A 27457-nucleotide genomic window follows, 5' to 3' on the forward strand; every position below is an offset into this window, starting at 1 on the left:
TTTTGTCAATCATCTTAAAACTGTGCCCTTTGGTTATAAGGAGTTTCTCCTTATTTATTCTCATGGGCAGGATTTTTCAGTCAGCATGTGGGGGCGGGCCCAACACGCATCCCGCGGTATTTTCGTTCGGCGGGTGCGTGCCGGAGTTGGCTGTGCGCACGCCGATATGTAAACGGCCTATTCAGGCCATTAAGAAATTAACTGAAGTACTTGTGAACGCTGCCTGTCCAACCTTATGGATGGCGGGCAGGCAAAAAGGCCAAGCGGCCTCCATGTTTTTTTAGGAAACCTCATCCACGAGCAGGGTGAGGCTTCCTAAAACTTTTATTTATTAAGTATAAAAACATGCCCAATCTCATAGGGGACATGTTTAAATAAATTTATAAACCTTTTATTTACTAATTTCAGAAGCCCTTCTATCTCCCTGAGGCAGCTCCATGCTCTTTCACCACTGGTTGCGTCTTACACTGGGCGGGCAATTAATTGGCCCGCCCGCGCAAAATGGCAGCGCAGAGCCGATCCTGGGCGACAATCGGCTCCGCAGCTGCCCCCACCCGCTCCCGCTGAGCCCACCCGCCATATGAAAAATTCTGCCTAATGATGCGTATCTCTATCAAACCTTCCCTTGCCTTTCTCTCTTCGAAGGAGAGCAGCTCCACTTTCTCTAATCTTTCCACATAACTTCCTACACATCTACAGAGGAGCAGAGAAGTCCACCTGTCGTTTATAGATATTATAAAAAGCAGTAGGGACAATGAGACTGAAATCAAATATGGATGAAGTTAACCATGAAATATTGAATTATTACTTTTTTTTATTCAGCATTTATTGCCCGTCCCTAATTGCCCTTGAGAAGGTGGTGGTGAGCTGGCTTCCCAGAAGGAAAAAACAGTAAAAACTGGGAAATAAGAATATCGGTCCAAACTGGTCTTGTATACCTTAAAATAGAACACCATTAAAAACTGGGAAATAACAGTACTAGCCCAAACTGTTTTCGCCTTCTGGGTTCTTGAACTGCTGCAGTCCATGTGGTGTAGGTACACCCACAGTGCTGTTAGAGAGGGAGTTCCATGATTTTGGCCCAGCGACAGTGAAGGCACGGCGATGTATTTCCAAATCAGGATGGTGAGTGGCTTGGAGGGGAACTTCCAGGTGGTTGTGTTCCCATGTGTCTGCTGCCCTTGTCCTTCTAGATTGTAGTGGTCATGGTTTTGGAAGGTGGTGCCTAGGGAGCCTTGGTGAGCTGCTGCAGTGCATCTTGTAGACGGTACACACTGCGTACACATTGCATCTAAACAATAATTAGGTGAATAGAGTCCACAGTCTATAACTAAGATTATTAGATACTAGCAATTGAGGCAGGCACTTTTCCACTCATGCCAATCTCATCTCAAACCTTCCTAGAATGTGTGCATATGAATATCAGAAGAATACTTTTTGGAATTCAGATAATTGTGACATTTTATATGTATTTATTTTAAAGGTCTTGTGTAAAAACCCACAACCCTCCTGGATCATTGTTGTCATAACTCTGGTAAGAGTCCAGCAGAAGGGGTATAACTTAAGTCATGGCATTATTAGGGGCAAAACCTCAGAACAACCCAAAGGTGTAACAGTGACATAGCTGGTGGTAACCACTCCCAGACCAGGAATTTCCTCAATCCTCTGCCTCTAAGGACCTTAGCAGGCTGGCATGCTGAAAACAGGCATACCAGGCCTCTGAACACCAGATGTCATGCCTGTGGCCAAGGGCAGAGATAAAGCCAAAACTTGGAATCAATCAGTGGCCCTGAGGCACAGTGGAGAGATGTATCTGGTGGTTGGCAGGGAGAAGGGGAATGATGTGGGGTGGCCCTGGAAGTAACCCAGGACCACAATCCTCAACTGCATTTTATTGCTGCTGAACCCCAAGTGGTGCAGGTGCCTGTCTGGGTTATGGAAACTGTAACCTTGCTGACCCCATTAAATGATAGCAGATCCCGAAATTTTTTTGTCTTCTGTAAGAAGCAGTAATCTGAATTCACACACGGTGAGGTTTAAGGCGTGAGTAACATTCTTTTGATTTAAAAAAAACATGGGGATGGAATTGCTGCATTGATTCCCCAATCTCCTGTGGTAACTCTGGTGGAAGATTGACAAAAACCTCAGAAACAGCTGTTTACATCATTTTTCTGAGATTTCTGCCAAAGGCTATGGCAGAAGGTCAACTGAATCCCAGCAGGAATTCTTGGTGCTTTTCTATTCTTGGCTTCAAATCATAGGATGCTCGTGATCTCAAACCGCTTGGGTCTGGAACTTTGTCTGTTTATAGCTAGAAGTAGCCATGCAGGAAGCCCGAAAAGCAAACCCTGGTGGGATTGCTTGTGGGCTTCTGGGAGAGGAGGGTGTAGGGGGTTTCCCTTATTGTCAGGCATTCAGTGCCTGATCGAGAGACCCAGCAACAGGAAGAGGGCGCGGGGGCAAGGGCCAGTGACAGCCACCACCCAGGATTTCCACCCCTGGGGACCTTGATCTCCAGGAAGGCCCACCACTGCCCAGTTAAGTGTCTGACTGGCCCTTAATTTGGCAGGCTTTCACAAACGTAGGCGATGCGAGATTCTCGGCAGCTACATTAAATTCCACGCTAAGAGTAGGTGAATTTCCACAGGGCATTCTCCCACTTGCTCGCTGTAACTTTGGTGCTTGTGTTGATATTCTGGGCTTTCCAGGGCTGCATGGCAGAACCCCAGAGTTTCAAAGGAGCTGAGAAATGCGCAAATGCAGTTTCTCATTACCTGCATGTACATCCTCTTGCTTTGAAGAGTTTGCCTCATCTACCTGAATCCAGAGAGATTAAGTGCATGTCTGCAAAGTTATGGCTTAGGGACCCATGAGCACATGCAAGAATATCACTGGAGTCAACCAGTTATAACTTATCAGCGCAGATTATTGTAAATTTTCTCTAATCCGAGCCAGGATCACCTCATTTATTTTCTAGGTGTGTCTACAGGTTTATGTGGTAGCAAGTGAGATTAATCCTAGCCCCAGTGACAAACCTACCCCTCCACTCCCAGGTTCTGTTTTGAGCTAGCCTGGCTGGTTAACCATCAACTGTCCCCTGGTGTACTGTGGACTTGTGCGCCAGTGGTACTCTTTTACCAAGCCTAGCACAGAGCTCGCCACCTGCCAAGTTGCACTTAGCTCCATTGCTCAATGATACCCACTATGTTTCCTTCTCTTCCCCACTTTTCTTCTCGCTGGTTTTGGCACCTGCTGTACTTCCTTGAGCCCTGCTCCTTAGGTTCTGCAAACTGTCCAATCCAAACCCTGCCCTTCTCTCTACTCTTTTCTACTTGGCACTTTTCCTCCAGTTTTTTTAGTGTTTCAGGTCTGGGCACTTTCTGTGCTTTCTTCAGACCTGTCACGTGTTTTTCTTCAGGCCAAGGTATTGGGCATGTTTACACCTTCCATGCAATAATGAACCCAAGTCTGGGAATGCAATTCCGCCATTAGCCATAGAAAATCTCACTTCCCAACAGGCTGGTGACGGAGGTGGATTCATGACCTGAAATTGAACCCTGCCTCGAAGGGGAAAATCCTGCTCCTCGTATAATACCCATTATGAGCAACACCTTGAAAAATTGTTTTATTTACACTGAGGATGATCAACAGATGGGATGTGTTCGCAGGTATAGTGTTTGGGCACTGGACTCACTGGAGAAGCAGTTAAATGTGTAAATGGGGTGATAGTAAAGGAAGAAATCAAATTGGTCAAAGATCTTTCTTCAGTAAAATCTATCTTTTTACTATTATGCCAGCTAAGTGACCTGTTTGGTGAGAATTTAATAAGATTGGTATTCAAGTGTAGGAATGTCTTGTGACATAACGAAAGCATCCCTACTTCTAGACCAGAGCTCCAGGTTCAATTCTCATTTCAGGACTTGATGGCCAAGGAAGACTCATGCATAATGTGGCCAAACAGCTTGATAATCAGCCTGTAAATCCTTCCAATACGGTTGATGGCAGGTGGTAAAGAGCAGGAGAGTTTCTTGGTCAGCCATGCTGCAGAAGGCAGTGGCAAACCACTGCAGTACTTTGCCAAGCATAATCATGGACCAATCCAATGGAAGTCCATGATCACCAGTTATATAATGATATAACACCTAATTACTCATAAGGGATGTAGTAAATACGTTGTGGGTTCATTTATTAAGACCTGGCACATGGGAACAGTTCAACATAGGTAAAAAGCTTGAAGGCATCAGAGTTGTGTGTCTGTGCTCTGCTCAAAGCAAAAGTGAAACTAGGCGGAATCTTATGGCTGTCGTGGCGGGGGCGGGGCCATAAAATGCAATGAGCCGTTCAAAAGTCCATTGACTGTAAAATCCCGCTGCCGTAAAATTCCACCCCAAGACTGGATCACATGACATGTTTCCCTTCTGGTGATGTCATGCTGATATCCCTTAAATGCATATTACAACATCCCCTTTCTTTTAGAACACACTTTCTCCGCTTTCAAAGAAGTATGACTATTTACAATAGGTGTTCATGTTTAGTTACTATTACATAAGTGTATAGAGCTAATGAATCTAAGTCTCTAAAGTGCAAAGGTAACCTGCTGGCACACCCAGATCTTGTGATGTTAACTTTGCCTGGCGGCTTGTTTAATTGCTCACAGTGATCTGTAGAATTGTCATTCTGGGATGTTCCTGGTTGCATTTAGGGTCCTGTCCTAGATGTAATAGGGCTGTATGAGCTGGAATAGATCTGATTTATCCTCGGTTATGCCTCACTGTTATGCCTCTGTGTGTAATGACTGCATAAGACCTTGGCTGTGAACAAATCCTGTCACCTCGGCTGGATACCACGTACCTTCTGCAGGTTATTGGATGTGAACATGTTGTCTCAACTGTAAACGTGGCAATTCTGTACCTGCATCTTTATTGTACACATTGGTCATCTTCTCTTGCAGTTTTAAAAGTTGGTTTCTAGTTTCTGAGAAAGTAGAATGAGTAAGAGTAGGTAAGTTGGTGTGCACTGGTCTTCCAAAGGTGAGCTCTGCCGGTGATGAAACAGTTGCACTTAATGGTGTCACTTTCAGATGTAACATTACAACCTGTAGATCTTGCTTGGTCTGTCTACATTTGAGAATTAGAGATTTTACTGTGTGAGTCATTTGTGCAGCCAGGCCGTTAGATCTAGGGTAATGAGGAGAAAAATTAGTGTGATTGATATTCCACTTCTCACACATATCTTGAAATAGCTTACCAATAAATTGAGGACTGTTATCCATAATGCTCTCTCTAGGCACACAAATAAACTGAAAATGGCACTTAGAGTGTGTACAACAATTGTGCTCAATGTATCGTGCATTTGTCGAATAACGGGGTACTTGGGAAAGATGATGACGATGAAGTCAGTGCCATGGACATGAAAGAATTCAGATGCGATTTTTGACCAGGGATGGAACTTTATATGGAATCAATGGTTCTTTGTGCTCACTTGACATATGCTTCTGTCGTGCCTATTGCTTTTTGACAATGACTTCAATGCCATTGTTCATACCCGGCCAATAGGCTGTCTCTCTTGCGAGTCTTTCATCCGATCTATGCCTATGTGTGAATGATGAAGCTGTTGAGGTACATCAGGTTGCAAGGATTCCTGTATGGTGACCTGCCTGCCTTTAAAAATGACTCTCTCGGAAATGCCTGTCTCGCCCTGATAAGGCCAAAATTGTCTCACGTGATTGTGGACATGCTATATTGAATCCACACATCCTGCAATGATGGTTTTTCCACAGGTTCTGTAGCGTAGAATCTTTCGCCGTTTCTTCATGTAGCTGCTGGCATTTCACATCACACAAAATGTACCAGATCAATTTGGAGAACATCTTCAAGTTCGATGTTGAATGAAGTCAACTTATAGATCTAAGGATATATCTTCTATTTTTCAAGGGTTAGGCATTCTGCTAAGTGTATTTGATGTGATCATCAAGTTACCTGGCTCGTACTTAATCACACAGTCGTAACCTTAAATCTTTATCAGGGGATGTTGCAAGCCTGGTGGTGCACTGGTCAATAGTTTTCGCCAGTGGCTTGTGATTGGTCTCCACCATAAATCTTTTGCCAAACAGAGAGATATGAAAATGAATGATTCCAAACACTAAAGCTAATGTTTCCTGCTCGATTTTGGAGTAGGTTGATTTCATTACAGACAGAGATTTTGAAGCAAATGCAATCCATTTCCCTTTTTGTAGTTTGCATGTTGCCAGACTTTTCTGTGAAGCATTTATCTCCAGGGCAGTTGTCTCCCTAGGATTGTAAAATTGCAATGTTGATGCTTCTGCTAATGACTGTTTCAGTACTTTGAAGCAGTAGTGGTGGTCTTCATGGAACAGGAAAAGCACATCCTCTCTCAACAATTCGTTTAATGATGGAGATTTTTGAAATTGGAATGTAAGGAATCAAGAAATTAAAAGGACATTGTCAAATATTGTCCTTATCTTGAGGAGTTGGCATGGCTTTAATTTTTTTTTATTTGTTCATGGCATGGGGTCGTCGCTGGCTAGGCCAGCATTTATTGCCCACCCTGAATTGCCCTTGGGAACTCAGTGATTTGCTAGGCCATTCCATTTAAGAGTCAACCACATTGCTGTGGGTCTAGAATCGCATGTAGGCCACACTAGGTAAGGATGGCAGATTTCCTTCCCTAAAGAATATTAGTGAACCAGATGGGGTTTTTTTTTACAGCAATGGTTTCATGGTCATCTTTAAACTTTTAATTCCAGATTTTTTTTTATATAGAATTCAAATTTCATCATCTGCCACAGTGGGATCCAAACCTGAGTCCCCAGAGCATTACCCTGGGTATCTGGATTGCTAGTCCATTGACAATACCACTATGCCACTGCCTCCCCCAATATCCTCCATTTTGCTTGGATTGGGACATATTCCTGCACTGGAGTAAATAGAACTGAAGAAATCGATCTGCTGAATGTTGATGTCACATTTCAGACTTTTGAACACCAATCCTTCATTACATGCCGCTTGCATCGATAAGTGCAGATTATGGTCATGTTCTGCTTTGTTTTTCCCACAACAGCAATATCATCAGCCATACAGACGCATCCTGGCACAGAGCATGTAATGCAGCCCATGTGAGCTTGAAAGAGATCCTGGCTAACAGGTAGCCTGAAAGGAAGTCATTGAAAACAGTTTCGTCTGAATGGGGTACGAAATGTAGTTAGCTCTTGGGACTTCTCCTCATGGTGTATCGCCCAATAACCATGCTGGCATCAAGCTTCGAGAAGAATTTTGCACCTGCAAATCTCAGATTTAACCCTTCTAATGTGGGTATTTTGTAAGGACAACATTTCAAAGCTGCATTTAAAAGTCGTAGATGGAGGCATACTCTCAGTGATCCATCCTTCTTAATGACACATGATTAAACTGCACCAATTTGGATGCTCTTGTCCTCTTCTAATGATTCCGTCTTTCTCCATTTTGCCTTGTCCCCTTCAACTTGTCTTGTATGTGGGTGCTGCACTTACATGGTGGATCAATTGACAGAGTCGCATTCCCCAACAAGCGTAATGTTGCAGCTGCCTTGAAACTGCCAATTTTGTTGAAACATTTTTGATCTTTCGATGTTAGGTCATGAACTGAGGTAATAGGAGTAGTTTCTGAGGTTATTTGCCTCCTGATGTCTGACTGATTCCATGGATTGTTACTAGTGTGAGGTCATGACATGCTGGTAGACCCACAATCGCTGGGCTTTTAGATTCCACAATGTGGAACATCTGTGACACCCAGGAGGATTGATTGTATTTGCACCCCACTCCTGCCTATGGAATTAGTGAATGGTTGTATGCTGAATATTTTACCGTAGTACTTTTTTGCCATGGCCTTCCACGTCTGTGGGTACGGGTCTTTTTGAATTTGCAAAGGTAGTATGTTGGTGCTTGCCCCTGTGTCAATCTTGGACAATAACAAATAGTTACCAACTTTCTTAGGGCAGATTATTCGAACCTTGGCAAACACTTCAGATAGTGTAATGGCATCCATGTTTCACACCATCAATCTTATGGAAAGCTTGTGTTCACTGTTCTTCATCTTGTTCTGCACATCATCGTCATTTTCTGGCTTGTCAATCACCTTGTGTATGTTTCTGACAGGACACCAGATGGCCATTCTTATTGCTTGAAGCTACCCGTTGTGTACAGCCTATTTGGATCAGTGCACGGCTCTTTGTAGCTGCATCAATCTTTGCTCTAGTGCACTGCTGCTGCTAATGGCCCTTTCTGACACATGCCTTGCAGAATTGTTGGAAAGCTGGGAATTTCCTTAGTGTATGCAGAAGGCCACGCCTTCCACATGTCTCGCTAGATTTGGGCGTTCTAGTGAGTATGCCAACAATTAGGGTTATACTGAGGACCTGTAAACTCTGTCAACCTGCAAGGATCACTTTGTACTTATGTCCGTCCTTGAGTAGCTCGTCAATGGTATACATTTTGGGCTTGCCTAGCCGACCTTGCTGTAATGACTCCATGAGAGTGTTTGTGATCACCAACTCAATAATTCTGTCTGCTAGCTCTGTTTGAAAAATCACAGTACGTACCTGTTGGATCCAGTGCCCTAGTTTGTTGGGGCAAAAAGATCCAGGTTGCACGCTTGTTTCGGGGTGACTGAGTTGGTACCAAAACAGGGAAGATGAGTAGATCGTTCTTAGAAGGAACACATTCTGTTTATTTACAAAAGGAACTCAGCAGCTACACTTGTGTGCTTACAACTCAAAACTCTCTCTTTATTCATCAGACTCTAACTCAAGACTACTGACTACAGAGTTAGCCCATGCTACTCTGCTATTGGGTACCAAGATCATGTGATCTTACCTTATAACATTTGTCTTAAAGGTATATTACACATCAGATTACTACATCCCTCCCCTTTTACTCAGAAATACATTTTACAATTTTTCTTAAAATAGCAAATTATTCACCCAGATAAATAATTTACAAAATCAGTCTTTCTGGGGGTTTCCTTATGCATGTAGAACGTCTCAGCTCTACAGCTTCTGATGTTTGATCTGGAACCTCCCTCACTGATGGTCGTTCTGAGCATCTGGTTCTTCAGTAGGTACCTGCAATTCTGTTTCTTCGACTCTTTCAGGTACAGTCAGCCCTTCAGACACATCTGTACTCAGTTGAGTTCTTTCAACAGGAGAAGTTGATTCAGTCATGAACACTGGTGGAATCATTTCTGGGTATTTTGTTTCTCCCCTTCTTATATGATCCACGTGTTTCCATATGACTCGATCTTCCTCTTTCACGTGGTAGGAAAGAGGATCTGTTACTGTACTTATTTCACCAAACAACAATGTTGATCCTTCTCTAAAATTCTTCACAAATAGTCTCTCCTACGTTTACTGTCCTGTCATGACTGTGACAGCCATGGCCAATTTTCTGACTTCCCTGACTCCTTTCCACCTTCTCCCCGCCAGCTTTGGCATAATTAGGCTCAATCTTGATCAGAGACGGCGTTTCATCAACAGTTCTGCAGGTGTGACACCTGTTGTCGTATGAGGGGTGGTTCTATAATGGAAAAGAAAACGTGCTAATTTAGTTGCTATAGAATCTCCAGACAATTTCTTCACACCAGATTTGAACGTCTGAACTGCTCTCTCGATCAGTCCATTTGAGGAAGGGTGGTATGGTGAAGTTTTCACATGAGTAATACCGTTGAGACTGATAAATAGGTGAAATTCGGCACTCGTAAATACTGTTCTATTGTCTGATATGACAACTTCAGGTAGTCCGTTGATTGTGAAACTTTGTCGTAGCTTGCCTATTGTAGCAGAAGATGCCCGCGACTCACTTCCTATATTTCCATCCATTCTGAATGCGCATCGACGATCAGTAGAAACATTGTTCCCATAAAAGGTCCCACATAGTCGATGTGTACTCGCATCCATGGTCTTCCTGGCCACTCCCAGGGGTGTAATGAAGCTGTTGAAGGTAATTTTTGCACTTAATGACACTGCATACAACTTCTCAATAAGTTTTCTATTTCTCCATCCATCCCAGGCCGCCATAGATTGCTGCACGCTATTGCCTTCATTCCGGAAATTCCGGGATGTGCACTGTGAAGTTCAGATAATAATGGTTTTTGTCCTTTTGGAGGAACAATCACTCGTGCTCCCCACAATAAGATACCTCCCTAGCTGGTTATTTCATATCTTCTCTGGAAATACGGTTTCATTTCATCAGATTCTTATTCTTGTGACCAATCATGAAGGACTTAGAACCATAGAACCATAGAAAGGTTACAGCACAGAAGGAGGCCACTAGACAACCAGTGATCTCACACTTTGGATAAGACTGGGTCTCGACTTGTCTAATCTTTAATCTGTCTAGCACACATTGGAGATGAGTCCAGGAAGTTCAACAATAAAACAAATTCTTGAGGAATTGGAGCATCCTCATCTCTTAGGTGCATGGGCAAACAACTGAGTGCATCTGCATTTGCAATTTGACTTCCAGGTCAATGAATGAAAGTATACTCATAAGCTGCCACGCTCAATGCCCATCTTTTTACTTTTGCCGAGGCTATAGGGGGTATAGCCTTGTCTTCGCTGAAGAACCTCAATAATGGCTTGTGGTCCAATATAATAGTAAAATGACAACCGTGTACATATTGGTGAAACTTCTTAACACCAAAAATGATTGACAGGCCTTCTTTTTCTATTTCTGAGTAGCCTTTTTCTCCTACATTGAGTGTTCTCGATACATATCCTATATGTCGTTCTGATCCATCATCCATTCGATGGGAAAGCACTGCTCCCACTCCATAGAGAGATGCATCACACGATAATACCAGCTCTATTTTTGGGGTCAAAATGTACTAGAAGTGTAGATGTTTGTAACAACTGTTTCACTTTTGTTGAAGTTCTTCTTGTGGTGCTTGCCAAGACCACCGCTGGTTTTTCTTGAGCAAGTAATACAATGGGTGCCAGTTCTGTCGACAAATTAGGCAAGAAGCATCCATAGTAATTGATCATCGCCAAGAATGATTTCAGTTCGGATGTATTCTTTGCGCTGGTGCTTCTCTAATGGCTTCCACCTTTTCTTCAACTGGATGTAGGTCTTGTGAATGTACCTTGTGATCTAGGTAAGTTATTTCTTTTGTTTGGAATGTGCACTTTTCCTTTTTTAACTGCACTCCAACCTGCAAAAAACATTTCAAAACATCTTCCCAAGTTCATCAAATGTTCCTTTTCAGTGAGCCCAGTCACGAGAATGTCACCCAAATAAACTACAACGTGGGGCAGTTGCTGTAGTAAACTCTCCATGGTTCTTTGGAACATGGCGCAAGCTGAAGATATGCCAAAAGGTAAATGGGTGTATTGGTACCATCTCTTGTGTGTATTTATGGTGACAAACCTCCGGGAGGCCTTCTCTAATTCCAATTGTTGATAAGCATGACTCATATCAAGCTTCGTGTAGGTAGTTCCACCTGCCAGTTTAGCGTACACGTCTTCAATTTTTGGTATGGGGTGTCTGTCCAACTTAGCCACTTTATTGACTGTTAATTTGTAGCCCCTACAAATTTGAATGCTTCGGTCAGGTTTGAGAACAGATTCAATTGGTGCTGCCCACTCTGAAAACTGCACTGGTTGCATCACTCCCAGTTTTTCTAATCTGTCGAGTTTGGTGCCTACCTTTTCCCCCATTGCATAAGGTTTTGCCTTCATGAATCTTGATTTTGCTGCTGGATCTACATTAATTTTTCCTTGTAGCCCCTCAATCTTTCCAAGTTTGTCCTGAAAACTGAGGCATGTTTTTATAGGAGCTCTGATAGCCCGTTAGTTCTCGGTTAGAAGATTTCAGTCCATTCCAGTTTAATTTCTTTCAGCCAGTTTCGTCCGAGGAGACTAGGTCTCTCTCCTCCTACCACCATCAAGGGCAATTTCACTGTACTATACTCCGTAGTGTACTGTGACTTTACATATGCCCTTGACTTGTATGTCTTCTCCTGTGTAAGTTTTCAATTTGGCATCAGTTTCTTCCAAATTTAGTTTATGTTCCCCATGATTCAGGTATTTAAGAGTATGCTCATCTATCACCATAGTGGCTGCTCCAGTATCCACCTCCATTCTGATTGGCCTGTCATTCACTCTCATGGTTACATAGATAGGCTCTGTTCTTCCTACCTTTAAATTATATAATGAATAAATATCTGAATCTTTACTTAAGGTTTTTCAACGCTGTTAATCTCATTGGGATTTTGCTTTTGTCTGAAAGTTTGCCTAATTCTATCTTTACAATGTCTTATGAGGTGTCCATTTCGATGACAGAAAAAACATTCGATCTTTTTAAACTGTGATTCATTACAAGGTTGTCTGCTTCCATGTCTGTTATCATTATGCCATGTTTTTACTGCTAAGTTATCACGTTTAATTTGCCTGCTAGCGGTGCTGCTCCCCGCTTCTGAGTAAAGCATTGCACTTTTGTGCTCTTTTTGGCTGAGTCTCCCCACCCAACGTGGAGGATGACACCATTTTGTGCTTACTACATGGCTATCGAGTTTCACACTGCACCTTCCATTAATTTCCAATGCCTTCTGAAAAGCTAACTTTGTTTCAGATAGTAATCTCTTCTGAATCGCATCTTCATTTATACCACACACCAAACAATCTCTAAGCATATCATTGATAGATGTACCAAACTCGCAATATTCAGCTAATTGTTTCAGACTTGCCACATAACAAGCAACTATCTCCCCCGTAGCTCTATTCCTTGAGTTAAATTTGAACCGTTGCATCGTCTCCAACGGCTTAGGCAGGTAATGATTCTTTACGAGGTTCACTAGGTCATCAAAACTTTTTGAACCTGGGGAACTGGGTGCCAAAAAATTTTGAATTAATCCATACGTCTTACTCCCACACGTGGATAACAGGATCACGTGCTTCTTCTCCTCCTCCGCAATGTCGTTCGCCTGGAAGAAAAATGCGTGGCGTTCAACATAGTGAGACCAGTCGTCCGAGGTTGGATCGAAAGGCTCCACTCTACCAAATTGCAGCATGCTCCAAGGGGATTGCTTCAATGATCAGGAAGGAAATGTTTTCTTTACTTACAACTACCGTGTGAGGTACGGCCCAGTCTCATTTCTTCTGATTTCCTTCGCTCGTTCTTGCTTTTTACCTCGTCCTTTCGTGTCTTTTCTTGCCTTTTACTCTCGTCGCCTGTTTGCTGGATCCAGTGGCCTAGTTTGTTGGGTCAAAAAGATCCAGGTTGCCCACTTGTTTCGGGGTGACTGAGTTGGTACCAAGACAGAGAAGATCAGTAGACCGTTCTTAGAAGGAACACATTCTGTTTATTTACAAAAGGAACTCAGCAGTTAGGTTTGTGTGCTTACAACTCAAAACTCTGTCTTTACACTTCAGACTCTAACTCAAGACTACTGACTACAGAGATAGCCTGTGCTACTCTGCTATTGAGTACCAAGATCATGTGATCTTACATTACAACATTTTGTCTTAAAGGTATATTGCACATCAGATTACCACAGTACCCTTTTCTCTGTATCGGCTGATGAAATGGTCTGTGGATTCTGTGATTTTATGGTTGTTGTTGAAATGACATGAACTCTAGTTGATCAATACAGAAGTTTAACCTGATTCTGAATCAGTCTTCCAATGTAGTCCATATCCATTAGGGCCCCTTTAGCTCTTCTTTTGTTAATCCTGAAGTGTTCAGCCTGTGTAGACCTTCATTCCTAATTGCTAGGCTAATTTTTTCTGGCTTGTTTGACTGGTTCAGACATACCTGAATCAAGAAACCATAGCTCTGTAGGCTGTTTAAAGACCTTGAATTCAGATAGTAGATCAACTGGATCCCAATTCAAGCTGGGGAATTTTGTGGGTATTCGGACAATACCCCTTTGACCTTCCTTCTTCCTTAGTACCTGGGAAGAATGTCGCTGAAGCCGCTTTTGTGTGCTTTCCCAAAGCTCCTCCCATGAAGAGAATTTGTGGTGGGAATGCACCACGGAATAATGACACATTTGCTTTTTATTCAATTTATTGTTCACCAACTCCCTAAGCCGCCCATTATAATCGCAACCTTCTCTGGCTCAAATTTTATGACCTTTTTTATTACTCTCCCTTGCGATCCGGCCCACACCCAGGCCACTCGCCTTTCCCGACTGAGCTAACCCGGTGCTGGTCCTCTCGATGTTCTGTCCCGCCCACAGAACTGATAGGCTATGTGCTGCAATCTCATTGCAAAAGATCCATCTGCTTACCAGCTCTTTCCTTGAGCACTATCTCGGTGCTGTCTCTTCAGAGCCTTTCTTCACAGTCAGCCTACTGCATATTCAACACTCTCCAATGCTTGTCGAGTGTTGTCTCATGCCATGTAGCATGATCTGAGGCTGGTAACCATGTCGGACCTGTTCTTAATCTTGCTGCCAGGCTCTTTGACCACTATTGAACACCATGTTGTGTTATTATGATGGTATAATGCCTAATTGCTCATAAGGGATTTAGTAAATACGTTGCAGATTCACTTATTAAGACTAGGCACATGGGAAAATTCCATGCCTCTTACTTTCCTGTTGATTTGTACTGTCCAATATCAATTTTTACATTAATGTAATCCAGGGTATGTAACAATGCACGCCCTCCACATATGAACTGGATCTATTGTTTCCAAACGTGCCTTCATGTGATATTCTTTCAAAGTTTATAATAAGTAATTGACATAAATTAGTATGATTCAGATGAAACCAGATCACTGAATCGTAATTCAATCCGTACTTTCATCAAGCTAAGAACAACATTTTTTTACATATACATGTGTTCTCATTTTAGAACTCTTGTTTGCTTCAAGCAACACTTGTACTTTGAGAACGCTCTGGCTGATTTTGCCGACTGTCAAGAGATAATGAGGAAAGGATTGACCTGGATGGTGCTGATTGACTTTTCTTTGCTAGGCGGCTTTGGATAATATGCTATTCATTATCTGCCTGTGATCACAACATAACACCAATTTCAGGCACAGTTGGACAATTGGCCCATCCAACTGAACCATCCTATTCCATCAAGATTTCCTTTATGCATTCCAAAACCTCAGCTCAGAATCCTGTTTTCTGACAGTAACTGCCTGGAGCTGTTTTTAACCTTGTTCATACCTTCTTGTCCCACCACTCTTAGTGATAATCTGTTCACGTTTATCAGCCCTTTATTGATTATTATTCTGGGTTTCCTATTTTCTCTCACCGTCCTTATTTTGACTGCCTACTTTATTTGAAACTTTGTGTCTTTAACATGGTCATGAGTCTGACATTGTCAGCTGGTCTAGGCTACCCCCCTGATACTGTAGCGTGAGTTTTCCTGGCCCATTGTGGTCGGGCTGGGAATCTGGCACAGAAAGGCATCAGGAGCCTGATGTTTTGCCCCACCGCTACAGCATTTTGCCAGCAGTGGCCACCTCAGTTCCTCAGTTGCATGGCCACCCACCATGCAGCCAATTAAGCCACTTAAGTGGCCAATCAGAGGGTCACTCCCCCCCCCCCCCCCCCCCCCCCCCACCCGTGGTCATTTCAGGGTGATCAGGAGGGCCCACCACCAATCCAGGTCTCACTCCGCCCACATTTTCCATGGTACACATTTCTCCTCATTACACTCCCCTGTATTCTAGCTGTGCTCTGCATGTCAGGTGCATGAGGGAGTGGTGGATGTAAATTTTAAAAGCAAAGGGGCAGGCAGTAGGATTGGTGTTGAGGAGGCCGTCTAACCTGCCAAATCCAATGCTGCTTAACCTTTTAAAATTTTCATTGCCGTTCAACAACAATGCTGCAAAGCTGGCAATACTTACCAGCCACATGCACTACAAAAAAAAAAAGAGGGTGTCACCGATTCATTTAAGTGCACAGGCCCTTTGTGAGCTGCCACACAAGTGTGGTAACTTAACCTTCTTGTTACACCACTCTTAGTGATAATCTGTTCATGTTTATCCCTCATGCGTGGCCTCCACAGGAACTTTCGGGCAGCTTAGAGGAAACATTGCTTACTAGCCCCAAAAATAAGGAGACCAAGATGAAAGAACAGCCCCGACTCCTCGTCCACCTACATCCAGAACCCATTGTAATCTTTTCAGTTTCGGCCTTAGATGTCAGACTCTGTTGTGCTCCCCATCCTGCTCCAGCTTTGGATCTGAAAGCTTAATCCATCCCCTCCCAATCTCCCTCTCCATTTAACATTGGATTGTATGATCTCACTGTAGGCTCGAGGCTCTAGCCCCTGATCATACTCAATCTCGTGACCTCTTTTAATATCTAGTCAGCCTGTGTTACAGTAGTTGCTAAATGTATTGGTACTAAGACCCAAAAATATGGATTTACCATGCCACCAGCAGGAAGATATTATGGTCAGGGATTCAAGGTCATGACATCGGATCCACTGTTAATTCCCAGGCCAGATCCAGACAATTCTTATTTTGATCTAGACCTGTCTCCGTCTGGCCCAGGCTCCAATCTCCAATCTCCAATTTGTCTTCTGCCAGCAATATCCCTGCCTGACCCAGAATCCCATATCAGAAGAGTTACATTTTGACTCCCATCTTGTTGTGAGCTAGCCTTTTATAACATAAAAATTGCAGAGCACACAAATACAGTAAATCAATAAGAGGAGCATGTGAAATCCATACTGACATAGAATGTTACTAAGGGGCGCAGTGCAGACAAGAACTTGCAGTAAGCGAGAAGCAGAATAACAGCAAAGAATTGGAGGCAGTCTGAGATGCACAGGGCAAGGAGCAAGGGTACACAAAAGTCATAAGAAGTGTGGGAAACACACAAACGTACAGAAAATGTCAAGCATTAGATAATAGGCACAGTTACAGGAAGGGACACTCGATTTTTATTTTTATATTGATTTGTACATGAACAATGCCAGAGGAGATCAACAGATTTGAAAGATATTGAATACAAAAACATCCTCCAAAATGCTGTGACATTAACACACACATCAACCTTTATCTGGATGCCTCGAACACAGAAGGTTGGCGATGCATTTTTTAGCTGTAAAGTTGACAGGTGTACAAGAGCAATTAGAACGAATAAATCTGCTTCATCTGGTCATTAATTGGGCTGGCCTGGAGGAATGCATGCACAGCTTTCAAGGTCACTAATATCAAAGTAACTTAGCTGAAAATGATGCACTAAGCTTATCAACTTCTGCAATACATTGACTACAGAATGGTTGTGAACGGAACTATTTGTGATGCAAATCACAGATGCAGACTTTTATACACAAAACTCCCTTCCCCACGCTGCGTTCATCATGTATATTGCAGTCTCGGACATAGTGCCACATTTGCTAAGCTCCCAAAATGTCAACTTATAAATTCTCGTACTTATTTGTGCACGTTGCCTGCTGAAAGATTTCTTGTCTCCCAGTAATTACCGTTTTTCCATTATGTTAACAAGATTCTGCAAATGCAATTTAAGGAATCTTCTAACAAAATGAAAAGACTTTAAGTACCAATGCCCCAGCAAATTACATACTTACAAATGCTTGTACAGACATCAAACCTTGGATACAATGCTGCATTCCTCACAAAGGACACAATGACTAGCTTCCAACCACAATGGCTTTGAAAATGCCCAAGATGTCCAAGCAGTTATGCTGGGAACATGCTTGTTAGTGCCCTCCAACACTGGCCCTGCTGGAGTTTTGGGGGTTAATGGGAGGACACTTCATTTGTGTAGAGCCAGCAGCTAGTTGGATCACAAGTGAGTGCCCACTGATTTCCACTCTACTGGAAATTCCAGCGACTGGCCATCATATGTGGCTAGTTCTTGTCCCCTCCCGAGAGCATCCTTAACCAGGAAATTAATGATAGAATTTATTTTTAATTAGTCCACTTGCTGCCTTCTGGAAGCTGGTACACCTCGTCTGGCAGAGCATTCAGGCTTCCAGACATAGGCTGAAGAAGAGCCATGTCATTAGCCTTGTAAGGGATGGGTAGAAGCATTGTCACTTTAAAAAGCTGAGTGGGAAACCCCATATTTGAGTAGGACCAACATATTCAGTCTTCTTTTGAGTGTTTCATTGAATTCCACCCATGACCCAACAGGCATATGGAGGAATAACTGTGTAAATTTGGTTGCTGTTACGTTAAACATCTGCTGTGAAATTTTCATAAATATGTTAAAAAACCATTTTAAAAAATGTATTCTGCAGTTGAACAGAATCCAGACTGGGAGAGATGGTGAGAAACTGATGTATTCAACATGTGATCTGATTAATTATAAGACACAGATTTTAATATTTGCCAATTTGAGTTATACAGGGAGATTCATTCATATTGTGCCCTTTGAGCAATGTTCAAGATATTCAATCACTTCTCATGAGACTTTTTAAAAATAAAAGCCAGCAGGAACAGCTTCTCATTCTAATATCCTCTAATTACTAAGAGAACAAGAATTTTATAATGTGCAATGAAACCACAGAGGGTTTTTTTTGTAACAAAGTTATTTGTATTCATTAAACTAACCACAAATACCTATACTGGCTTTCTCTCCTTCTGCTTGTATAATGCAGATATCTTTATGTTTTAGGTCGGGATTGTTTTACATTATTCCACTCTATCTACAATCTTCTGGATTTGTGTCACTGCCAGGAATATTTACAAGCAAGTGACAAGAAAGGTCCCTCAGTATCATGATACTGACCAGCCACCACATTCCCAGCAACCAATGCTGAGGTAAGGATTAAGCACATTAGGTCCTTCTAAGAACCAACAGCTTGTCGTTGGATTAATGATGAAGAGCAGAATGTAAATGCAATTAACAGACAATTTGAGGCCTGGGAAGCATTTGCCAAGAAGGATTTTGGTCCATTTGTATCCGTGTGTTTTTATCCCTGCTTTTATTTTAATATTTTCTCCCCATCTATGTGGTTCCCTCCATACAATGCACCAGCACAAATAGAGAGGGTGCAATACCATCAGACTGTTGTGACTCCTCACCATTTTTAATATAGTGTTGCACAAGGGACATCAAGATGAAGGGCACTATTCATTTCATTTGGGGTTTGTGGGAAAGAGGTAATTAGACCAATGTGTGGAAGAGGAATGATTAGAGGGAGAGCTGGATGAATTGTTTGGGGAGATTCGGGGGTGGGGGTGGAGGTGGTCTGAGTAATAGGCAAATGAGGAGGTAGGTTAGGGAAGAAAGGCAAGAGGGGAAAGAAAGGAGAACAAGAGTGATGAAGGAGAGAGAAGTAAGAACGGGAGAAGGAAAATGAGAGGACCGAGAGAAATGGAGGACGCAGGGTGATGATCCAGATCTAGTGGGACGGCAAAGCAGGGGCAGGGAAAGGGAGGCAAAAGGAAAAATTAAGGTCTGGATTTTTCCTATGGCAGGCGGGCTGGGCGGGAACGGGCGGGGGCAGGCGTGGAGCCGATCACCGCCCGCAATCGGCTGTGTGCCGCCATTTTATACGGGCGGGCCAATTATAGCTGGCCTAGCGTAATGTGCGGCCGGTAATGCTCAGCGCTACCTGTGTGGGTGGGGGGGAGGAGGGAGAGTCAGGGCCTGCGCTCTTTCGCGCATGCAAACAAAAATGTACAGCAGTCTCCCTGAGGCACGGAGCTGCTTCAGGAAGATTGAATGGTTATGAAAAATAATGAAGAATAGATTTTAAAATTTATTCAAACATATCCCCCCATGTGACTGAGTCACATGAGTTGGGACATGTTTGTAAAGGTGGGAAAATTTATGTATTTATTTTATAAAAGCTTCAGGAAACCTCATCCTGCCCGTGGATGAGGTTTCCTGAAAAACGTGAAGGCCGCTTGTCCCTTTCACCCTTGGCCTTAAGGTCGGACAGGCAGCGTTCTGAACAACTTCAATTAATTCCTTAATGGCCTTAATAGGCCGCTGACATTTCGGCAGGCTCGCAGCCACCTCCAGCATGTGCTCACCGAGCGAAATATCGAGATGATGTCGGGAGGCACGCCCAACGTCATTGCGCGTCATTTTACGCATCGGTGTGTTGGGCCCGCCCCTGCAGGCCGACCGGAAGATTCTACTGATAGGGTAAGAGGGAAACTGCAGTCAGGGGGTGGGTGGAGTGAGGGTGTGGGATAAGAATATAGTGTTCATGGGATAAGGAATTGGCAGCCAACAGTTTGGCTGGAAGAGGAATTGCAGCCAGCAAGGAAATGCACACCAATGGGAACTCGATCTGAGTGAGTTAAGCACAATTTATGACTTTATGCTCAGAATTGGAACGATCAGTTTTCTTGCTCGTGTTGGGGTGGAAGCGGGGGTGGGGTGGGGCGGAGGGGGTGGGGTGCCGGTTAGTTCAAAGGATGAGGTGGGTGTAATTGCTTACCGGATGGGGTATGAAGTTTTTGGTTTTGTTTCTCACATTTCTTTGCCATTAGTTTTGCTCTGTTGCACTCTCCTTCAGGATTCCAATTTGAACATTACTGAAGGTTGGTCTTCATTTTTCTATGGAGGGTGGGGCTTGGGAGGAAAAATATGCTCAGCTCTTTCCTGCAGTTTCTCATTCAGTCTCTCTGTAAACATTGATGTTTATTATTTTTGAAGATCCTTCAGCATTTACTTTTTGGGGTTTATGGGTGCAACTCTAATTGCATCCCTGCTCCACTTAGCTGTGTCTGTTTGCCCTACCATTTTGCAATGTTTCCTGTGCTCAGTGGGATTTAGTTGCATATGCTTACTGATTAATTGTTTTGCTTCTTGATTCAATTTTAAAAGCATCAGTGGATTACAATCGCTAAAGCTGATTTATAGCCCTGCCAGCTTCTGCTGACATGTCTTGAGTTGCCACGAATGGTATTCTGTTTGAGGGATGCATATGTGGACAGCTGTGCTGTCACCTAACATTAGATGGAGCCCTATTTTTTTCCGTTTGTCACATAACAGCACCACGACTGGTACAGTTCCTTTGGAATTCTGTGACCACTCACCATTTTTAAGACATAGCTGCAACATTAAATTCCATAGGATATAGACTTTGGCCCTGATATAATACAGACACTTCTAGGAAATTACTGTAACATACAGTGCAAAAGTCACATCTTTGTAATTGTTTTGAAAGTCAGCTGCCATAAAGCAGTGTATGTACTTTCTATGTTCTTGGGACAATACACCAGATTCTATGGTAAGGCAAATAATGTAAAATATTAAACATTAAACTCATTTTGCTAGACTCTAAGGCAGTGTTATTCCCCTTTTGCCTGAAATAGAAGGTTTTCTTCTATCCTTCTGTACTTCTTAATTTTCTCATGTTCAATGTTACAAGGGAATTTCTTTAATATCTTATTCTTGGTGTGAAGCAAAATAGTTCCCAGTGGAGGAGCTTGGGGAATATATATCGTTACCCACTAAGACTAAGATTATGTGTTAGAATTTTGCTGTTGCCAAGGTATTTGCTTAACTATCTTTCACTTGATGAAAATACCATAGGGCATTATCTTTAGGGGGTAAGGAAATTTATATAAAATTGTTCATTAAAATCACAGCTAATATTTGCACAAAAATACAGACTTATAACAAACCATAAGCAATATTGATTTTTAGACTCAATTCATGTATTAGCATAAACTGCTATGAATATAGCCCAGAAGTATGTGTAGGAAGTGATTATTGGAAAGGAGGCACTTGTGTATTTTTTTATGTGGTCTCCCGTACTCTCTATTAGTATTTAATAAAACCAATGTGTTGTGGGTTTTTTCAGATGCATATAATTGTCCAACACGTAAACACGTAATCCTTTCCTACACTCCATAAAGCAATGCCATATTTCTTCTGTTTTTTTAAGTTTCGTCATCAGTCATAATTTCTCATTTGCTCCTATGTGAGAGAGGGAAACTGTTGTACTAATACCGTGCCAGAATTTTCAGAAATTTCAATTCCTCGTCTTTTTGACAACGTTGTAATATTTGCAGTAAAAGAATCAGACATATGCCATCATGCTATTGAAATTTGTGAGTTGCAGGGAGTAATTTTCCACCAGCAATATTCATGGCTGATGCCTCTGATTCCTTTTCATGCATCACAACCTTGTGAATGTCAAATTTCGCAGTTGCTTTCACATAAAGGTAAAGAAACAGCCAAACATCAATGGCTGAGATTATCATTCCTTTAAATGCCTGAGTTCACGAACCACTCAGTGATGTTTTTACTTTATCAACTGCTCTTCTTGCCATCGATCACACACACATGGAAATCCTCAAAGAAATATTGGAGACATTCATCGTAGAAGGCAAGCAAAAATGTAAAAGGAGAGAAATGCTTGTCCCATTTCTTAAACAATTTGAGTTCTCCATGTAGACCAAATTGTTATCAGTGTCATTGTCATCTCTGGGTATCCAAAGTCTGCGCTCACTTCTCCCTTTTAGGGTCATGAGTATTGATACTCATCCAATCAAGTGTGTTAACACTAATATAGGGGAACGAAGCAATTAGAAAAACTGTATGCCATTCAGGACCTCCATACAGCGTTTGAGCTTACTAGGTCCCTCTGTGAGTGAAAGGAATTAAGTTCATTTGAAATACAATGCACACTTTCCTCTATTAAAACCACCCACTACTCCAGGACTGTCCTGGAGGGCAAAGATAATCAAGGATTCCATTTATCTAGCCACCTCCTTAAACACCTGTCCTCTCCCATTCCATGTTCGTCCCTACAAACAAGTATAAGGAGCTCATGGATTTCTTTGCCAACGCAGTAAAGCCATCCATTCAGCAACCTATGACATTTTCTCATTTCACCCTTGCCTAACAAGCTAAACCTGCCTCCAATTCACTCCTATCACAGCTCACTTGGATGACTGTGGATTAATTAGAGAAAGGCAACTTTTATGTTTTAAAGGCAAATCATGTTTAACTAGCTTGATTGAGTTGCTTGATGAGGGAACAGAGAAGGTTGATGAGGATGATACAGTTAATGTGGTGTACGTGGGCCTGAATTTTTCAGTCGGCAGGCAGGCTTGGTGGGAGAGGCGGGGGTGGTCGTGGAGCCGACCGCTGCCCGCGATCGGCTTTGCACCACCATTTTACACGGGCGGGTCAATTAAGGCCCACCCAGCGTAAGACGCAACCTGTTTGGGCGGGGGGGAGGAAGGAGAGTCGGGGTCAGCGCTTTTTCGTGCATGCGTGCGAAAGAGCGCTTCAATCTCCCTGAGGCACGGAGCTGCCTCAGGGAGATTGAAGCGATTGTTAAAAAAATAAATAAGCGAATTAAAAATTTAATTAAACATGTTCCCTCATGAGACTGTGTCACATGAGACAGGACATGTTTTATATTTCAGAAAAATTTTAAATTTAATTAATAAAAGCTTTAAGAAATCTCATCCTGCTCGTGGATGAGGTTTCCTAAAAAAATGTGAAGGCCGCTTGGCCTTTTTGCCTGCCCGCCAGGTTGGACATGCAGGGTAAACAATTATATTAATTAATTCATTAATGGCCCTAATAGGCCTATCAGTTATCGGCGGGTGCGCAGCCGACTCCGGCGCACACCCGCCAAATGAAACATCGCGAGACAGCATGATGATGTCGGGAAGCATGCCCTACATCATCACACATCCTTTTACGCGTTGGTGTGTCAGACCCACCTCCGCGCGCCAACGGAAAAATTCAGGCCGTGGACTTGCAAAAGGCATTTGACAAAGTGCCACATAATAGACTTGTCAGCAAAGTTGAATCCCACAGAATAAAAAGGAAAGCATGGATACAGCATTGGCTGAGTGATAGGAAACAGAGAGTAGTGGTGAACAGTTGTTTTTCAGCTGGGGAACAGCATGTAGCTGGGTTCAACGCCAAGACTACTGCATTTCTTGGTATATATTAATGACCTAAACTTAAATGTGCAGGGCACAATTTCAAAATGTGATATTACCAGAAGATACAATACTTGGAAGTATTGGGAACTGTGAGGAGGATAGTGATAGACTTCAAGAGGACTAGAGAGGATAATGGAACGGGCGGACCTGTGGCAGATAGAATGTTGAAAGTGGCATAGCAGGTCGAGGAAGTGGTGAAAAGGTAAATGGGCTCCTGGGCTTTATAAATAGGGGCATAGTGTACAAAAGCAAGGAAGTTATGGTGAACCTTTATAAAGCTGTGGTCCAACCTCAACTGAAGTATTGTTTCCAATTCTGGGCACTGCACTTCAGGAAGGATTTTTGAGGATGAAGAAAAGGTTCACGAGAATGGTTTCAGTGATGAGGGATTTCAGGTACATGAATAGATTGGAGAAGCTGGGGTTGTTCTCCTTAGGGAAGAGCAGGTTGATAAGAGATTGATAGAAATGTTCAAAATGATGAGTAGATAGAGAGAAACTGCTCTCATGGCTGGAAGGTTTGAGAACCAGATGATACTGAATTAAGGTGATTAGCAAAAGAACCAATGGCTTCTTGATGAAAAGTTTCTTATGCTGTGGTTGGTTTGGTTCTGGAATGCACTACCTGAGAATGTGGTGAAGGCATATACAATTGAGGCATTCAAAAGGGAATTGGATAAGCACCTGGAGAGAAAAATATTCGGGGCTATGAGGAAAGAGCTGGGGAGTGGGACAAGCTGAGTTGGTCTTGCACAGTGCTGGCGCGAACACAATGGACCAAATGACCTCCTTCTGCAATCTAAATATTCCAGGATTCTATGAAATGCAACGCAGACTCCAAAAAATGAATGTTAAAAGCAAAAGGTTATGATGCAAGCTCACTTAAGAATATTGGAATATCTAGCAAATTATTTTTTTTTGCATGAAATAATTGACTAATCAGTTAGAGAATAAAGAATAGCTCATTAGCTGATGTGATTTTCTAATTGTTGGTACCAATTGACAGGGAGGGAGATGTGTGCCAAGTTTAAAGTCTGTACAAGATGTGCTATAGCTATTGTAGGATGCATTTTCCTCAGTTTGCTAGTGTTGATAAAAGAAGGTTGGTGTGAGTGTGAAGCAGGTTTCACTACTTTATTATTGTGCTGAGTTTTTGTTAATGTTAGAAAACAGAGGAAAATATTTCCTGATGTGGATTGATTCAAATATGAAGCCATAGAGGTGACCATATTAATGAGATGTAATACTAAGTGGTAAAAAGACAAAATTAATTAACTTTAAAATAACATTCAAGAGTATGTGGGTAAAAGAAAAAAAAAGATGATCAAAGAGTATCCTTTCTGTTAATTTAGGTAAAAGAAAGTCACAAATTAGCTTTTGCCAGACAAAAATACAGTAGGGGATGTGACTAGGGTGGGGGCTATGTAAGATACAATGCATTCTTAAAGAAATTCATGTCAGAATAGAAAGCTAGGTAAAGTCAACCCAACAGCTTTACAAAAGCTGCTAACTTGAGAAGGCCCTGATTTATAACTTTATATAACATCAAGTTATTACTTGGACTTGTAATTTAATCAATAAGTATGCCCAACATTACTTGAATCATATTAATAGGGAAAACATAAATACCTGAAGATCTTTATTCAGTACATTTTCCAGTATTATGAGGTCCTGCTGTGCACAATTTGGCTGCAATGTCTACCTATATAACAGTGACTGCATTTCAATTTTTAAAAAAGTTAATAATTGGTTATCAATTTTTTTTTTGATTTTCTTAATTCACTCAAGTGACTTGAGTATCACTAGCAAGGCCAGCATTTATTGTCCATCCCTAATTGTCCTTGGTAAAGGTGATGGTGAGCTGCCTCCTTGAACCACTGTAGTCTTTGTGTTGTAGATACACCCATAGTGCTGTTTGGGAGGGAGTTCCAGGATTTTGAGACAATGACACTAAAGAAATACCTTAAGCCAAGATGGTGTGTGACTTGGAGGGGAACTTGCAGGTGGTGGTGTTCCTTTGTACTTCGAGGTGTTAGAGGTCACGGGTTTGGAAGGTTCTGTTGAAGGGGCCTTGGCAAGTTGTTTGTAGATGGTGGACACTGTTGCCACTGTGCGCTGTTGGTGGAGGAAGCGAAAGTTTAAGGTGGTGGATGGGGTGCTGATCAAGTGAGTTGCTTTGTCTTGATGTTTTGAAGTATCCTGATGATGTGAAAGGCATGTGAGCATTGCACTTAGGAATGGATATTGGCAAAACCTTTACTGAAAACTGTTTTCCCTTTTCCATTTTAAAATGAATTAATGATTTTATATTTTGAAACAACTTCTTCCCAGTAGCAGAACGTAATCTTTTAGTGGAAAGGGATTAGCTAATTTTCCTATTTAAGAAAATTTGCTAATAAGAAATAGTAAATGCTGTCTCAGTGACTTAAAGATAACTATCATCTGGATGGCAGGAAGCTAATTTGAGTTGTGCATGTGCATTCTAAATGATGGTGCCCTCCCCTGAACATGCCAGATGCTGGTGCATTATCAATTTTTACATTAAATAGTTTTGCATTCTTGCTAATCTTAGACACTTTTATACTATACTGATGTCTTTTCTTTCAGAGACATTTGGATTTTCAACAATCCAACGGGATCATCTACTCTTTAAAAGTAATTATTTTAAATCCAACCCCTGACCAGTTATTCAATCCACTCAGGACCCTATTCACACAGATGCATTATACACCTTCCAAATCCCCACACTATTCACGGGGACAACTTTTTCCAACTCCAAGCCCCCCAGTTCACACTCTTTTAAACCCATCTAATTTCAGCCTGAACTTCTTCTTTCAAACTTCCCTACTCCCTGTTTATACTACTACTCTTCTCCCTCAGTCCCTTAATTCAATCATGCACTCTTCTCCCTCTCCAACATAGATCCTCCTTCAATTTAGTTCATGCTGGGTCTCTTCTTCCTCCTTCACTTCATTCAGACAAACAGACAAGCTCCCACCATGTCAGTTCATGCTGGATCTGTCCATTCTCCTCACCTCCAAACCACCACCTTCACAGTTAACACCGTCACTCTCACCCTGTTAATGAATACTGACTCCATTTATCCCCTCCTACTCCCTGAGTTAATGTTTGAACTCCCTTTCTTCCTCTTCCACTTAGAGCATTAGTTTACTGTTGGGAGTCATTGCTTCTTCAATAATCCGATTGGCAAGTTGTGGCAAACTCCTGAGAAAGCTGGGCCCCGATTCGATCGTGGTATTTTGGTACAGGAATTCATATGGTGGAAGTTGTAGCCAGAAGAATGTGGAGACTGATCACAGTGTGAATTGGTCAGCGTGGAAACAGGATTGTTACTGATAGTGATTTGATTCCCAGATGAGTGTTTTTTTTTCAATTTCGCTTTTTTTTAAAGTGAACGATGTTGATGTGCCACATCAACTGCAAGTACAGCTACACAGCCAATTCCCAGATCACACAGCTTATTACCTGATCCAACCTCCATCTGCGTCACCTCAGAATGGGCCAGGGACTGCTCTTCCCCAGGGTTGGATCAAGCACTATTCCCTCAGAATGGACCAAGCTCTGCCCCTCAGGGTGAATT

At 42.3% G+C, this 27457-nt stretch overlaps 1 protein-coding gene across 2 annotated transcripts in view; it reads left to right on the forward strand.

Moving 5' to 3' along the window:
- adgra1b (adhesion G protein-coupled receptor A1b) overlaps window positions 1–27457 on the forward strand; it is a 537318-nt gene that overhangs the window by 490453 nt on the left and 19408 nt on the right. For both annotated transcript variants that reach the window (XM_078564920.1, XM_078564921.1), the window contains one exon: window positions 18600–18745. In XM_078564920.1, coding sequence (XP_078421046.1) covers window positions 18600–18745 — 146 coding nt within the window. The remainder of the gene's footprint in view (window positions 1–18599; window positions 18746–27457) is intronic.

The sequence above is a fragment of the Cetorhinus maximus genome, chromosome 20 (genome assembly GCF_964194155.1).
Source record: "Cetorhinus maximus chromosome 20, sCetMax3.hap1.1, whole genome shotgun sequence".
NCBI lineage: Eukaryota > Metazoa > Chordata > Chondrichthyes > Lamniformes > Cetorhinidae > Cetorhinus > Cetorhinus maximus.